At 37.4% G+C, this 17,422-nt stretch overlaps 1 protein-coding gene across 2 annotated transcripts in view; it reads left to right on the top strand.

Annotated features, from left to right (window-relative positions):
• The window catches only part of GRB10 (growth factor receptor bound protein 10), a 106,801-nt gene extending 89,658 nt beyond the window's left edge, over positions 1–17,143 (top strand). Inside the window, exons 7-17 of one of the 2 annotated variants that reach the window (XM_075271133.1) lie at positions 277–392; positions 1,130–1,204; positions 2,696–2,833; positions 6,407–6,517; positions 11,542–11,640; positions 12,233–12,304; positions 12,474–12,590; positions 12,811–12,877; positions 13,463–13,550; positions 15,036–15,129; positions 16,287–17,143. In XM_075271133.1, coding sequence (XP_075127234.1) covers positions 277–392; positions 1,130–1,204; positions 2,696–2,833; positions 6,407–6,517; positions 11,542–11,640; positions 12,233–12,304; positions 12,474–12,590; positions 12,811–12,877; positions 13,463–13,550; positions 15,036–15,129; positions 16,287–16,433 — 1,124 coding nt within the window. In that variant the 3' untranslated portion in view covers positions 16,434–17,143. Of the gene's footprint in view, positions 1–276; positions 393–1,129; positions 1,205–2,695; positions 2,837–6,406; positions 6,518–11,541; positions 11,641–12,232; positions 12,305–12,473; positions 12,591–12,810; positions 12,878–13,462; positions 13,551–15,035; positions 15,130–16,286 lie in introns of both variants that reach the window. The other variant, XM_075271134.1, reaches the window with a different exon arrangement.
• The last annotated feature ends 279 nt before the right edge of the window (positions 17,144–17,422 follow it).

The raw sequence follows: 17,422 nt of genomic DNA, 5'->3' as shown, positions 1-17,422 counted from the left end.
AATTGCAGCAAGTCAATTTATACCAGTACCTGCGGAAATGCTGGCATTTTCCATATAGGTATAATAGGGATAGAGAAACTCTGAAATCTCAGTGGAAATCACTGCAGAGAAAGTGAGTTTCTGCCACTGTTTTTTCTGCAGCCTTTTTTTTTGCTTCTGTATATGGGCCCTTAGCCTTAAAATATTTTCTAATATCAGATGAGGCAAATGTACATATTTTTAATTTTCAGCCAATTATATATTAACATCTGTACAAAACTTTGTCTTTTAAATTAGAGAGAAGTCTTGAAGACCATGAACTGGTAGTGCAAATTCAGTCCATGATGACAAGTGAGAGCAAGTTTCTGTTCAGAAAGAATTATGCAAAATATGAATTCTTCAAAAATCCTGTGGTATGTACACTGTTTACATTTCAATCACTTTTAAAGAACCCTTTATAAAGGGATTTTCTGGGTTAACAGATTTGATTAACTATTAAGTCATAAATATAAGAAAGGGGAGGAGGGGGAGAAACCAACAAAGGGTCCTTTCACAAGGAGTTTTTGGCGCTGAATCAGTGTCAGAATCCATGTGGAAAAAACTTCCCCATACAGTTCTATGGGTTCCGCTAGCGTGTTTTTTTTTTTTGTTTTTTTTTCCGCTAGCGGAAAGAGATTCCTTCAGGCAGATTCCGCCTGCAAAAACCAACAGACAATGGGAGGCGGAAAATCCACATGGAATTGGCAAAAACTGTGTGGGGGAAAAACCGCTAGCGGGTTTTTTGTTTTTTTTTCCAAGGTCCATACACTGTACTGAAGGAGAAAACAATTTCCTAATTCATGAGGCTTATATTTTTTTTTTTTTATTTTTTTTTTTTTCCATCACCAAAATCCTTGCGAAAAAACTCAATGGACCCAAACTGTACTTCGGCAGCTACTGCAGTGCTGTCCTCTGCTGGGCACTACACAAAGGAGCTGTCGGTTTTAATTCCTGCACCATAGGCAGCTGAAAATAGCTGATCAATGCAGGTGTCGGACTTCTATTGCTATACTATTATTTGACCTATTGCATGGATGTAAGTGACATTTTTTATTTTTATTTACTTAGCATAAATTGACTTTTTTTTTTTTTCTTCAAATTTAATTTTCAGAATTTCTTTCCAGAACAGATGGTTGCGTGGTGTCAGCAATCAAATGGTAGCATTCCTAAATCTGAATTACTGCAGGTAAATGCATATTTGCATATTTGTTTACGGCTTACGCCCCACGTACTAAATCAGAGAATATAAAGCAGTGGAAATGCATCACATTATTTATTTATTTATTTATTTTTTTATTTTTTTTTATTTATTTTTTTTTTAGCATAGTTCTTCATAGCATGGCGGCATTTCACAAAAATATCAAAGGTTAGAGTTAAGTTTACTAAGAGTTAATCATCAAAAATAGGAAAATTCGAGGATTTAGGTACACTTAAAATATAACTTTTATTAATTCTATTAAAAGTCACAATGTTATGAAAATATACGTATTAAAAGTTCACGGGCTTGGTGGCTGCCCGGTTGGCTCGAATGGTAAGCCGCCATTTGAAGATATAGTATCTCACCCCAGCTAGCAAAATAGAGTTTAGCCTGCCCTAACTTAGATATTTATTTCACAATAGCCTAAGGCTAAGTGGGCCATTTTATACATATGGGAATTAGTGTAAGTGCATTGGAGGGACTAGGTTCTATTTGATAAACAAGGGGCTAGAGAATATGAAATCAACATTCCTTTCCTAGCCTTGAACCGAGTGCTACCAATAGGTTTCCCTTCTGTATTCATTTGTGGAGCAATCTATGGGAATTTTAGAGCAATTGGTTTACCAGCCTGGGGTTTGAGAGATATGCTTACCTACCTATAGGAAAAATAAAATACACACACCACTGACACAATGAACTTTTAATATTTATACTTTCATAACATTGTGACTTTTAATAGAATTCATAAGTTATATTTTAAGTGTACCTAAATCCTCAAATTTTCCTAATTTTGATGAGAAACTCTAGCATTCCCAAAGGTATAACTGACATTCTGCAATTTTTACAAAACACAGTAGCTTTTGAAAAAGCATGAGTTCAAATCCTGCAGAGGATGACATCTGCAAGAAATTTGTGTTTTTCCCTGTGGAGTGCAAAAGGAAACCCATGCAAAACAGACATACTGATAGGGATTTCTGTTGTTGGGTAGTGTATGAATGCACATAACTCCAAAGCAGAGAGATAACTCAGACACCACCTTCTGCTTTGGAGGATTCAGCACAATTGTGAATTACACAGATTGACCATAAATTTATAGAATTACTCTGCTTACTCAGTGAACTTGGTCACCAGTCGCAGAGCCTCACATGACTGATCAACATATCTTAGGACCCCATTGATACAATTGGTAGATTTATGTACACTATGTAGATTTTATCTGTTATGTAGATTTATGTACTTTACTTTTTGCACCTATTAAACTACTGTATCCACAGACTACATAAGATCAAATGTGTCAAAATACCGTACTAGTTAGTGCAAAATTAACTTCTACAGTTGACTTTTCTTCGCTTGCTAATTATTGCAAACATTGTCATCTTCTATGTCAATAATGAACTTTAGAAATTAACTTTGTTTTTGATCAAGTATCTTATACTAAAAATTTATGGATGTTTTTTTTTTTTTTTTCTTCTTTTGTAGAATCTTTTGAATGCCAACAGTTGTCCAGAAATACAAGGTTCTTTGTATGTTAAAGAAGCTGGAAAAAAGTCTTGGAAGAAATTATTTGTGTGTTTGAGGCGTTCTGGTCTTTATTGCTCCACAAAAGGAACTTCAAAGGTAGTGTTTTCAATTTCAGTTGTAAGTTAGAATCACAAGCTTTTGAAGTGATGGCTACTTTAAATATTGTGCCATCTTCCTGGTTCTTCTATTAATGGGTAGTGCCAGTTTAAACCACTGATGACTTCTGAAGGATGAGGATATCTGTAGTGTTTTTGTTTTTTTTAATCCCTTTAAAAGTGTCACTAAAATGTCTCTGGGCTAGTCATGCTAAAATGAATGGGTTTATTGGGAAAGGGGGTGGGGGGCGTTGTTAGTGGTTGCCCAATTTCAGCAAATCAGTTTCTTTAGTGAGGTTATACAATCTGACTGTTCTATATCTAGGTGTACTTGCTGTCATTTTGTTTACTTGGTGGAAAAAAAGCAGTTCATGCCTATGTGATGGACAGTCTATGTTCATGTGATGGGGGACACACAACTGAAAGCAGAGCTCTGGCAACCTGAATCTTGTGTCCTGGAAATTTGGCTTTTCATTATGCAAGCATTTGCTAAAAATGGGCAACAGAAATTGGGCATTTTTTAATTAAATGTTTTAAGTTATATAGAAGCATACAATGCCCTGTGAGGCAGCCTGTGAAATTACAAATCACAATACTGTATTACTATGTTGTACTAGACCCCCACCCCTCGGGTAACCCTCCCTGACATGTTCTCAATATAATAAACTTACTGGAATATTATTAGTTCCAGGACTTCATGTTGACACTATACAGATAACCTGGAATCACAGTTCTGATTTACCTTGTGGATAGTCTTTGGATTCCACAAGACAAGCTTCAGACCCTCCAGTTGATGCCTGCTCACAAACTGGTCAACTCCTCTATAGAAGCAGGGAGCATGCCAGTCATAAGGGAATGAGCAGTTCCACTTGTCCAGTCAAGCACCTGCCAAAAGGAAAGGCTGGGCTCTTTCTACATGATAGTCTGCTCCACTCTGTCCATCCTAGAGTAACCAGAGAGGATCACTGTTCTGGTGATGGTTGTGGAAACTTAAGCAATCGGGGTTGCTTAAAAAGCTTAAAAAGCTCTTTGAAGTTTTGCCTGTGTTTCAGTATAACGCAGTCAGCAGAGCGAGTTCTTTTTTTTTTTTTTTTTTTCCTTCTGAGGCTCCATAATACTTTCATTCACCTTGGGCAAATAGTCAGGACTGGGCTACACCTTTCTTTACCTGAGGAGGCTCTCATGATTTTAATGAAGTCTGGTTTCATAGAGGATGGGAATGGGGCAGGAGAAGACAGATGCCAGCCCACGAAGAGCAAATCTTCGGATTTAACTCAGTTGACCTTGGTTCCTGAAGACTGTCAGAACTCTTTGCAGGTCTTTTCGAGGGTAGTCACTGGACACTGGTCAATGCAGAAGACTCATGGCGTCAATGTACAACAAGCATTGTAGTTTGTGGTTCCCTGGTGCGGTGATCCCACGGATTCTGCCAGACTCTAAGCTCTATAACAGGCACAAAGGAGATGTGAAAGAACAACCTTGTCTGAACCGAGAGAGCCAGGAAGAGGTTAGTCCGTTCTGAAAATCAGCATCGTGCTGAAAATGTCTGAATAAATCAGATTAAGCTACTAGCAGAAAGTATTGCCCAATAATTTATGGAAGATTTGGTCAAAGGCATCTTTCTGATCAAGACTGACCAGGGCTACATGTGTGTGGCGGTCTACAATGTCAATGTATGATCTCTTGTGAGAGCAAGACTGTCTGCCACCATGTGGTCAAGAATTCAACAGGTTTGGTCTAGGTGGATAATCCTGCCGATAACAGTCTGTTTGCAATCACGTTGGTATTCCATTTTCACCTGAACATCTATTACAATATCATTGCCAGTTTTTTTTTTTGTTTTTTTTTTTTACGTTTCTCTCCCTTCTGCCTATACAAGATTGATAATCATGTTCTCCTTCAGAGACTTTGGCATCCTGACCTTTACCATCATCTTGATAGAAATCCTTTAGGTCCAGGACAGTTAGATCTCCTGGAAATATACAAAACTCCAATGAAAAATCAATCACTGTCCGGGGTCCTATTAGATTTAATGGATTTGGCAGCAATGAGCAGTTCTTCCACAGTCAGAAGTGAATGGCTCCCCTGCCTCTGACCACAGAATGTTTCACCTGCCGTACCACAAGAGGTGAACACACAACAGTCATTCCAAGATCAGTCATCTGTGCGACATCATGAAAAATTGGGCCCTTCCTCATGGACACCATAGCATTCTGGAGGGATTTTTTCACTTTTCTTTTTTTTTTTTTTTTTTTTTTTTTATAGTATTAAGTTGAATCTGCATGGTCTCATGGTCTGGAAATGTTCTAGGTGCTCAGCCCACACACGAAAAGCATACAGGTTAATGAAACTGCCAGGAATAGCTTCCAACCAGAAGGTATTGAAAGATGAGCTGCTGGACAGTTCCCCTAATTGGTGTGGTGGCCCAGTAGACAATCAATCTCACCAGACCAGCAGAATGGGTTGTGGGTTCACTGCCTAGCCAGATGGGTTTAGGTCCTAAAGAGGGAAGAGCACATTCCTTCAACGTGAACACATCACCCAAGTAAACGGCAAGAAAAGCGAGTACAGTCTGACATCTAATGCCATCTCTCTCTCCTCATGTTAATGAAAAATATTAAGAGTCAGCAGGAAAATCCATATTAGGGCCCATTCACATGGAGTGTGAATGGGCCCTTAAATTGACAGTGCCATTTAGAAGGGTTTCTTTCACACTTTCCAAATATGCCTTTCCCTTTTTTTTTTTTTTTTTTTAAATGTAGATTGTGAGCCCCACAGAGCTCACAATGTACATTTTTCCCTATCAGTATGTGTTTTGTTTTGTTTTTTTTTGGAATATGGGATGGAAATCCATGCAAACATGGGGAGAACATACAAACTCCTTGCAGATGGTTTTTTGCCCTTGGCGGGATTTGAACACCAGGACTCCAGCGCTGCAAGGCTGCAGTGCTAACCACTGAGCCACCGTGTGGCCCCGTAAATATGCCTGCCTTTTGTATTGCAGCTGAAATTTCATGGAAATCATGATTTTATTCCTTTACAGATGAGCTGAAAAGATCTTTAGAGGCATTTCTTTTTATGCTGGGGCATTCTTCTGATTTCAATCTTATAAGGCCAGTATAAAAAGGCTGACAATGAATTTTAGGATTGTTGCCTTCCTGCAGGTTGCTCTAAGGGTATAGCGTTGTTTTTGTTTTTTTTCTTAAAATCCAAATTTGGTTGCCCTCTTTCTCAGTGAGGCATTACATAGCACTCAAAGTAATTATGGAAGCCCTCATTACTTTGACTGGGCAAAAGGCATCTGTTTTCCTGTCCATTATCCATGGCAATCGCCCTGAAATGGCTTACTGCAGATTGTGTGGGGGGTTTGGCTTGCATCCTAGTTGTGTCCCAAGGCTTGTCCAAAAGGCTGGATATGGACTTGGGGTTGCTGTCTTACAGCAAATGATAATAGAGGCACAGCCTTTTCTTTGAAAGTGAGTCAATTTGAATATCAAGATAACAAGGTATATAAAATGAACATGTCCTTTTGAAATAATTCTAGACTAAATGTATGCTTTTCTACTTCACACAGGAGCCAAGGCACTTACAAGGAATATCTGACTTGGAAGATAGCAATGTTTATTCTTTGATATCTTGTAAAAAGCTGTACAATTCACCAACAGACTTTGGATTTTGTGTTAAGGTAAGGAAGGAATTTAGAATATTCCCTGGCTAAAGATTTCAAGTGTGGAATGTGTATTAATAGAATTCATACTATGGGGGCACTCGTCCACATTAGGGAGAGTGTTCGCCTACATAGGCAGTATGGAGACTTACAAGTCATTCCTGCTCCGCTAGGGATTATGGGTAAAAAATATGCAAATCTAGTCTCCTGGATGGAATTAGGAGAACAGAGTGCACTCTGTACACCACCCTATAGAGGGCAGCATCCTTGACATCATGAACATTATGATTAAAAGACTTTATAACTGAGTCGTTCATGATGTTAAGGATGCTGCCCTCTATAGGGTGGTGTACAGAGTGCACTCTGTTCTCCTAATTCCATCCAGGAGACTAGATTTGCATATTTTTTACCTAGAATTCATACTGGCATCATGGTTTCTGGGTTTGCTAGATACATGGACAACCTATATTAAAGATCCATTGTATCTGATCATCAGAAAACATGAAGACAAAAACACACAAGTGTAAATGGGTTTTATATAAGTGAACAACTAATAAAGTTGGGAAATTACTGTGAAGCCTAACTTCCATCAGAAATTCTTTTGCATAAAAATTGATTATTAACCCCTAGGCGCAGCATGACTCGACTTTACATTCTGGAGAGAGCTTCATTAGCGCACCAGGACGTAGTGTCACATCCCAGTTCCTGCGGCGTCTTGCTAGCAAGGAGTATGGCTGGGGATTGGGAGTTCAGCTGTTGCCGGCAGCAGAGACTCCCATGTGACCCACCAGGGATCACTACAAGCCAACCTTCTCCAGTGATTGGTGGTTCTGTATAGACCACCATTCACAGTGCAGCTAGCACTGAGCTGGGACACTGTCATAACTGACAGTGTCCCGAAACTGGGAGATTGGAGTATCAGCTACAGGGTCATTCCATGTCAAGTGAACCTATGATTTTTACCTATTAATTCTTTTGAGTTTTTGATAGTGTCAGAGAATGCAAAATGTTAACACACACCTACACTTTAATTGATTTTCAAAGTTTTTCTAACTTGAGTTATGAGGAGAAATATAAACAAAATAAACACCATTCTACTCAGAACTGTACAGGCTTTCACCAGATATGTCACAAGAGCAAGGAACGTCCTTCTGCCTCGCGGCACCAATCACGCTGTGCTGTGGAGCGGGGATGAACTCCCCCCTCCCGCTCCTGATAACACTCGTCTAAGGACGAGCTGTGTGAGCAGAGGGAGGGGGCGTTCCTCCCCGCTCCACAGCACAGCCCGATAGGCGCCGCGAGGCAGAAGGACGTCTCTGGCTAATGGTCAGAAACGCCCTTCTGACCATAGAGCACTACGGTACCGGCACCGTAAGCTCTTTACACCGGGCACAGATCGGGAAAGCCGACAGTGCGCTGAATTCAGCGCACTGTCGGCTTTCTGGCAGTATATAACACTGCATGTGCCCAAAAGTGGTGAAAGGTCCTCTTTAACAATTAGGATGAAACTGTATTTAGAAAATCTCACTTGATATGATCACCTTTTTTTCTTTTGGTTTGTCCAATGCATTCAGATTGAAAATGCTGAACAAGTTGTGTTATAAGATGTATTCTGGCACTTACAATATATATATTTTTTGTTGCATATAAATGTTGAATTCAATAAGTTGTAATTTGAACTGAAAAGGAAGAAATTCACACAAACACAAAATCAGATTCAAGGCTTTAAAAAAAAAAAAAAAAAAAAAATGCTCCAAGTTCAAACCCTGTACATATATAACCAAGAACACAAGTAACACACATGCATTGTTTTAACTATTTTAAAACTTACTTTTTTTTCACAATTGCGTATCAAAATTTTCAATTTTGATTTCTCCAAAACAAAATATAAAGAAACAGTCTTGTGGCATATCAATTGAAAGCCGGTACTGTTCTGAGAGAGATGATGCCTCTCCCACTTCTATCTTAATTCTAACCTGAGATGATTAAAGAGTTAAAACCATACCAGGCCAAAATTTCAACTTTTTGAAAACTTTAGAAGTCTGTAAAAAAATAAATAATAAAAAAAAAAATCTGAAGAGAAACTTAACTTGTAATTAACTAAAGTTGTACTTCATAAAAAGATCTATAGACTTCAGGTAAAAAAAAAAAATTCATATTTGGATCACTTGATATGGAATGACCCTATATGAAATAGCTGATTCTCTGATCTGACTTACAAGTGCCCTGTCACAACCTCCAATTGCCAGCGATCATGCACAGCCAGACAGCAGGGGAGACGAGAGGTGAGTATTAGTGTGTTTTTTGTGTGTCTCTTGTTTTTTGTCTTTTTTTTTTTTTTTTTTTTTTTTTCCCCCTCAGGATCTTTTAGGGCTATCAAAGATGGGGATATCTTTAAAATTAATCCAAGATCTTAAGGGTTATCAGGATGATCTTAGTATCACTTTAGAGATCTGGTGCAATTTGCTGTTGAAAACGCTATTGGGCGTTGAGATTGTAATGCAGATCTCAATTCCCGACAGCATTTTTAAGAGCGAATCCCTCAATCTATAAGGTTTATCATGAGTATATCCACTTTAAAATGAATCAGAGGTCTAAAGAGACATTTTACTGGAAAGGGTAATTTTTCCTTTTTCATGTCTCAATGGTAGTAAATACTGTGAAACAGCTGTTAGATCAAAGTACTCATTATACCCCTTAATAAATTGAGGGGTGTATTTTCTTAAATGAGGTTTTATTGTTGTGGTATTTCATTTGATCTGCAAATGCAACACGGCACCTGAAAACGATGCAAGTAAAATCTGCCCTCTGAAAGCTCCATGTCGCTCCTTCCCTTTCTTCACCCTGTTATGTGCCTCAAAAGCAGGTTACATCAACACCAGTGGTATTTTTGTGCTTGAGAGAAATTGTACAACAAACGTTGGGATGCATTTTCTCTAACTCCTTTTGAATGTCCAAATTTTAGGGTTATATGAATATAGTATTGAAAAAAATTGAAACCTAGTTTTCACTTTATATTCTTTGAAGCGCGTAAAGGATTAATAAACTTCTCAAATGCTGTCTTGGTGGTGCAATTTTGAAAATGGGGTGATTTATGGGAGTTTCTAATACAAAGACCTTTCAAAGCCCCTTTGGAACTAACTTGGTACCTTTTTAAATAAAAAATGTTTAAATTCCTATTAGACTGCAAGCCTTATGACTTCCAAAAAAATTAACTGAACGTTTAAAATTTGTCAACGTAAAGCAGAGATGTGGTAAACTGTTTGTTGCATATTTTTCAGAATTTTCAATTTTTTTATTATTTAATATATATATATATATATATATATATATATATATATATATATATATACACCTACCTATTTACTAGAGATGAGTAAATAGTATTCGATCAAATAGTAGTATTCCTTTGCATAGTTATTGGTGTACTCGGTCGAATACCATGCGGTAAAAATTTGATTCCCCTCCCACCTTCCCTGGCGTTTTTTTTTTTTTACACCAATAACTATGCAGGAGAGGTATTCGATCGAAACTACTCGCTCATCTCTACTATTTACGCAAATTTACAACAAACTCAAGTACAGTGTAAGACAAAAAACATATTTAAAATCAACTGGGAAAGTTAGAGTTCCAAAGTTATTACCACAAATAGTGACACGTCGCATTTGAAAAATAGGGCTATCCTAGTCCAAAACTGGTTGTAACGCCAAGTGGTTAATTATTTTCCCTTGCCAAAGAACATACAGCTACAGTTGATATCAAAGTACATAAAATCCTGAAGTGTCCAAAGTGTCCCTGCATGGGTCCCAAAAAGTCCTTCCTTAGGAGGAGGTGGTAAAATAGTAAGCATTTCATAGATGGTACAGATGAATCATTGAGTGTGATGTTGCTTAGACGGTCTACTTAAGGCACTTACAGGTAGGTCTATAAATGTTTACATACATCACCTTAATGTTCAAATAAACTCAGATATACCAAAAATCATTACATATGGCACAGACCACAGCTACCTGAACAAGGCATTATACAGTATTCGAAGGAAAGCTAGATAGGCTTAGTAGCTGGTCTGATATCTTATTGATAAAGTCCTTTCTGCAGATGAATTAGTTTAATAAAGCACATATTTCCTCTTTAGTGAGTATATTGAAGCCAATGGACCCTGTAAGCTTTCTTGCCTGAAATAATAATCAGTAATTCCCATAACTCCAGGGGTGTTTTCCAGTGTGCTATTCATCAGGCCAAGGACAGTGTTTTGGATGTCTTGTCAGCTCTAGTCCATAGACCTCTAAGTGAGAGCCAGAAAATCTTTCCAATATTGCTCCAACTGTACACAATTCCTCAATACATGCGCCTCTATTCTGTGGGTGCAGAGTCCTGTGTGACTTCCATCCTGAGCAGTATTTTTGGTGTTTCCTCAGCTCCTGATTCATTCCCTTTTAAAAGTGATGTACCTCATACTTAACACCAATCGTGTTATTGTTTATCGACAATATTTTTGTTTAATGATCAATAACGTTTAACACTTTCCCTCCACACTATATATTTTGTGTGTGGGGGGGGGGGATAAATGTTACTTTGTAATGGAACTATTTTAATAATCGTGCAATGTAACTCGAAGCCAGAAAAGAAAACTATTAGAGTAGAAAAAGATATGTATTGTGTTGAAACACTGCTTGTATTGTGGGCTGGTACGATCATGGCAATAGTAAACTTGGAAACCTTTTAGGCCTCCTGCACACTACCATATTCAGTTCTGCAAACTGGAGTCCTTATTGCCATATTTCTCAGACTGAATGCTGCCATGTGCATGGTGAGATATGATGCAGAGAGTTGCTGACTGGCCTGGTCATTACTGTACTAGAATGATAGTCTTGTGCAGCAGGTCTTAGTGTATTTTAGTCTAAACCTTTTTGGAATCCAGTTTTAAATTTAACAATTTGACTTCTGCAGCTTCATGTTGCATAGCAAACATGAAGATGCCTTTCACTAGCAGATGTCAGACTGACGCTCATTTATAAATGTTCATATTTTCCTTCCTGTAGCCCAACAGAATCCTAACCGATATCAAAGAGCTGAGATGTCTTTGTGCAGAAGATGAACAAACGCGGACATGTTGGATGACTGCATTCAGACTTTTGAAGGTATTTTCCTAGTGTGCACATTTAGTACAAGGTGTGACGAACCTATAGTTTAATTCTTCTGTAGCACATACTGTGATGACTGTGTATTGGAGTAATTTTTACAGTAGACTGATACTGAAATGCATAATCTGAAAACCAAACTAAGTTTGGACGAATTCAGTATGGGTTTCTTAAATCTCCAGCTCTTTACACTATAGTATGCACTGCCTATACAAATGAAGGATGAGGTCACTTCACAACTATATTTACTTTATTAATTTGCGGAGTCTAGCTATTGGTTGGTCATGTGATTGATTTACTCACCAGCCATAAGTCATGTCTTCTGTTAAGTCTTGTATCATAATGTTCAAGCTTTTATAAACTTGTATAGAAAAATTACTTCCAACTGCATTATACTCTGTACTAAAGAACTGATTAAGAAAATTTCTGGGGTAGAGCAGCAATTTATTTTTCAAAGCTTTTTCTGCTGTAGCTGTATTTATTTGTAAACCAGAAAAGTGATCTTAAAGTACAACTAAAATTAAATCTAATGATCTCAAATTTGGCCAGGAGATAATTCTTTAGTAATGTTAATACGTATATTTCCTTACAGTATGGCATGCTGCTTTATCAGAACTACAGAATTCCTCAACAGAAAACCATGCACACAACCTTCTCTGCACCAGTAGGTCTCTTATACTTATGTTTTATATTTTGCAATTTAATGACTGCTACTCCTGGATACCAAGAAGGTAGCAGATTTAACGTATCAAATTTACATTCTTCATAGCAATACTGCAAGGTATCTCCTAATAATCAAATAACTTCTTAAATTTGTAATTCTCTTGTTTCAGAGAAGTGTTTCAGAGAATTGCTTGGTTGCAATGGATTTCTCTGGACAGACGGGAAGAGTCATTGAGAATCCCTTGGAAGCACAAAGTGCTGCAGTGGAAGAGGGTCTAGCTTGGAGGGTAAATGCTAAGTTATATCATCACATGATCTGCCCATTTTAAAATCAAAAGATTGCTTGTGCTACGTATATATAATGTTACTATGTGTACATGTGAAAAACAAAAAACATTGCATTAAAAAGTTAATATGGCAAAATGTTTGTTTGAGCGGGACCTTGCTGTAAGAGTACTGCTTTATAAAATATGAAAACAACTATTGTGATTGTTTTTTCTCTTTTAGAAGCGAAGTTCACGTATAAATGTTTTGGGAAACCAAAGTCCACTTCATCCTTCCACACTCAGCACAGGTGAATAAGTACTGCACCATCTGTGGGGTTTTTTTTTTTTTTTCTCTCCTCCTGAGGGTTTTTTTCATGGGCAGCACCCCACTCTGCTCACGTGCAAATGGTGTGCTGTGCATGATTGATCTGCTTTTCACCTCTGTGAAAAGCTATTTTTTATTTATTTATTTTTTTTTTGTATGCCTGTGTAGAAAAGAGATTGAGATACAGATATCGTTTGTTTTAGGGGCCAGTGGTTAGCACTGCAGCCTTGCAGCGCCAGAGTACTGGTCTTCAAATCCCACCAAGGGCAAAAAACATCTGCAAGGAGTTTGTATGTTCTCCCTGTGTGGATTGTGGGATGAAAATCCATGCACAAAGACGTACTGATAGGGAAAAATGTACATTGTGTGCTCTATGTGGGGCTCACAATCTACATTTAAAAAAAAATATATAAAAGTTATGCTTCAGTCTTAATAACACACTGAAATGAATGAGTGCATATGGTGGTTGTGGACGACATACTACGTAAAATGTGGACTTGTGAATAACTTAGTGGTATTCAAGTTTAAAGTTTTTTTTTTTTTTTTTTTTTTTTTTTCTTATATACAGTAATTCATAGAACACAACCTTGGTTCCATGGTAGAATACCTAGAGAAGAATCGCACACCATCATTAAGCAACAAGGTCTTGTGGATGGGTAAGAAACTACATTTTATATCCTGTTCTCATAGTATATTTTCTCTTATATACTGCCAGTATGATAGTAAGATTTTCATTTCACGTTAAGAAGCCAATGGCAACTCTTGAGGAAGACAAACCTATAGTATCATCCGTCCGTCACCAAAGTTTACAGTTTGCACAGTAGAGTCAAGCAGGTAGTATTAATCTAGCATTCATCAAATAAAGACTCGTCCATCACCATGCCAGAAATGTTACATTTTGCAGTACATTTACATTTTACACGTGTATTTAAAAGTTTGGGTTTTTTACACGTATAAAAAAAGTCATTGAAGTCAATGGGAGTCTTATTTTTACATGTGTATTTTGCCAAAATACACGCGTGTTTACTTCATGTGAACGGACCCTGACTTCCATAATTGTGGTTGGCAAAATAATTTCTGCACAGATGCCAGTTACTCTAGCCACCTGCATGTAACAACTGAGACGGTGATTAGCTGCGACCATGTAAGTGGGTGGAATTTAAAATCTTAAAATGAAAAAAACAATTTATTTATTTTTTCCCCCTACCATTTAATTTTACTTGTGAACCCAACTTTTACATAAAAGCATGCATAGTCTGATCCTTCCAGGTTTCCTACTCCCTTCAACTCAAAAATGAGAGGTTGCTTCACTGTAGTTAATCTTAGATGGACAGGCAGGATGAGGAAGTCTGCCAAGCATAGAACTCCTCCTGTTGCCAACTTACTGAATTTTTTGTTTCAACAAGAAAATCAAGATTAAAATTAAAAATTGACAATTTTAAAACTGAGATTTTCATTTTGTAAGCAAAATCACCCATCACTAATACCACCCTCAATTGACTGTGAAAAGTCCTCCTTCCTTGACTTTTCAAATAGCTTTTTGAAAGTATGTGATTCAGTGGCTCATTGTAGTGTGGTATTGATAGGAAGTCACGATTGCAACAAGACCATTTATAAAGACAGACTGCGTATAGCTGGGTGCTTAACATTATACAGCTGCAGCAATGGGATTAAAAGATCAATTATATTGTGTATATAGTGTGTGTATTATATATACTATAGTGTGCAGTACATTTTGAATTTGTAGCTTTTCTTGTGTTTTAGAATCATGCAGGGATTCCCAACTAAAAGCAATCCATAAGACAATATTGGCTATGGCTATCGACATATAGTAACATGTCTTGCTAATCTTTGTTTTGAATAGAAATCCTCTTTAAATTAACCAAAAATGTTAGTGTACATGATCATTGGTTAATGTCTTTCCCTATATTTTCTAAAACTCTATCTGTCTACATTCCTTGGAAGCTCCAAATTGTCTACTGACTAGACAATATGTAGAGGGTTGCACCATTTTTGCTAATGTGAAGACAAATTCATTCATTCATTTTGCATATTGTTTGATCATGAATTCTTTAATGAAAAACTCAACAGTTTATCCAAATAAGAAACTGTGTAATATCTGTACCCTTTACCTCTTTCAGACTTTTTCTCCTTCGAGACAGTCAAAGTAATCCAAAAGCATTTGTACTTACACTGTGCCATCACCAGAAGATTAAACATTTCCAGATTTTACCTGTGAGTATTGAACGTTTGCTAGAAATGTAAAAGTGCAAAGTTTTTGAAAGTAGGGGTAGGGCTACACAGTGACATTTGTTGAACAAATAAAATCATGTGGCACAATGTCATACAAAGCAATTTTGCTGTGATAAAATTTCATCTAAAATTGCTTGTTTTGGTAAAAAAAAATTTAACGGTCTACACCTGGATGCACATAATCCAAACTATGCATAACTACAACAAATTGTGGTGTGTGTGTGTATGACTGCCGCATGCAACACAGTTATCTATGGGAGTGGTGTCTGGCATGGTTGGATTCTGGAAATGGCTTTTTTTTTTTTTTTTTTTTTTTTTTACAGCTAGGTTTACCACTTCTACCATTGTCACCACTTACACGTGGCTTGTTGGCCCAGTGTGGCAATGCTGAGGCATCCTTCTCTATGCTCTTGACTCATTGTCCCCCTTAGTTTATTCTTGAAGGCTGTCCTTGCCCACAATGTTGCACACAGTACCAACAATAAACCAAAATTTAGAAGGTGTTCTGATTGACTGAATGGATTTGATACAAACTGCCACTTTTTGATTTTTACACCTATAATTTGGTATAGAAGAGCCCAAAATGGGCATACGCTAGTTTGCAGAACTGCTTCAACAAACCTAAGTATGTAAGACTTATAAATTGCCTAGTATGCAGAAGTAAGCTCTATTTGTTTTTTTGTTTTTTTTATGTGTGTGGGCCAGGTGCAGAGATGGCTTAAATTTATTGTGCAGAACTTCGAAACGCTACTGCTTTCTTCTTCTCAGGAAGTGACCTCACTTCATTGGTCACATGGCAATGCCACAGCTCCATCCTATTAAAATGAATGGGGTTGAACTGCCGTATGGCCATGTGACCAATGGACATGTCATTCCCTGAAAAAAAGAAAGCAACCATGTTTTTGAAGTCCTCCACATCCGCTTTAAAAGATACAGCTGTAATCTAGTACCAGTGTTCCTTTTTTTTTTCTTAGAATAGGAGTTCCAGTTGTCAACTATTGCTGATCATGTAGTGGCATATAATTCTGATATGCAGTCACTTTATAACATAGAATATCTTAATTTTTTTTTTTTAGCCTGTTTGTCTACTTTGATATAAATTTACAAACTTTTTTTTTTTTTTTTTTTTTAACTTTCAGTGTGAAGACGACGGGCAGATGTTTTTTAGCCTAGATGATGGAAATACCAAATTCACAGATTTGATTCAACTTGTTGAGTTTTATCAGCTAAACAAAGGAGTTCTGCCATGCAAACTTAAATACCACTGCATCAGAGTGGCCTTATGACCTCCAGCAAGACTGTTTTTAAATAAAGTGGAACATGGACGACAGGGAGGCCTTTGTCCTATTGGGGAAAGACTTGTGTTTTAAACTTGCACCTTGTGACTCTGGATCAATCAGCTGGTACCAGCTCACATGTGTCTGGTATCTTGTAAATTCACCTTTTTTGTTCCAGCATCTCTAAATGGAATAGGGTGATAATGTAGTCTCAAACGAAATGCAAATTATCTGAAGTTTTTGTAGGTTGGTCTGTGCACCAGAAATAAGCCTTGAACAATCTTGGGATTGGTTGGGTAGGTTTGGGAGAGTAGTTTTAGCAAGCGGGAGGGTGGGGAAAAAGGACTTTTGCCCTGGAGTAATCTTGACAAAGACTGATCTGTTTACTTATTTTAATTTTATTTTTTATTAAAATACATTTTTGCACTCCTGCGTTTCAATATGGATTACAGCCTTTTGAAAAGTTAGTTTGGCATTTTTAAGTAAGCAGCACTTCCTTTGCTGTGAAACCTGAAATGCTACAACCTCAAATGGATTTACTGGGATGAAATTACTATCAACTTTCTTGTAACGCTTGTGTCCTGCCACCTGCATGCATCTTTTGGAGAGCTAATGTAGGGATCTGAGCAAACGTATTTCCCTTTAACTCACCAATAAGAATAATGGCTCTTTCCTAATATGCTTGAGTCTGTAAGTGATAACTATGCATAAGTGTTTGACCTACAGTTTCTCTATAAATCCAGCCTATCAGGAAGTCTCATTCTTATGATCCAATACAGGCATAACAGCCCCAATTGTTGAAATTGGCTTAATGGCTGTTCTAAATACAGGCTGAGTATTGTGAAAATGATTGTCTACCTAGTGTAAGAAAGTTCTGACTTTATTTGTATCCTTTTATTTTTAAATCTAGCTTTTTCAGACACCTCTAAGGCCCCATTGCCAAAGAGGAAATTCAGTTACTCAACGAGGCTCTTTGAAATGAGAATTTAATATCGTAA

This window comes from Leptodactylus fuscus, chromosome 4, assembly GCF_031893055.1.
Source record: "Leptodactylus fuscus isolate aLepFus1 chromosome 4, aLepFus1.hap2, whole genome shotgun sequence".
Lineage (NCBI taxonomy): Eukaryota > Metazoa > Chordata > Amphibia > Anura > Leptodactylidae > Leptodactylus > Leptodactylus fuscus.
The sequence above is the reverse complement of the archived record's forward strand: the minus strand, read 5'-3'. Positions and strand labels throughout refer to the sequence as shown.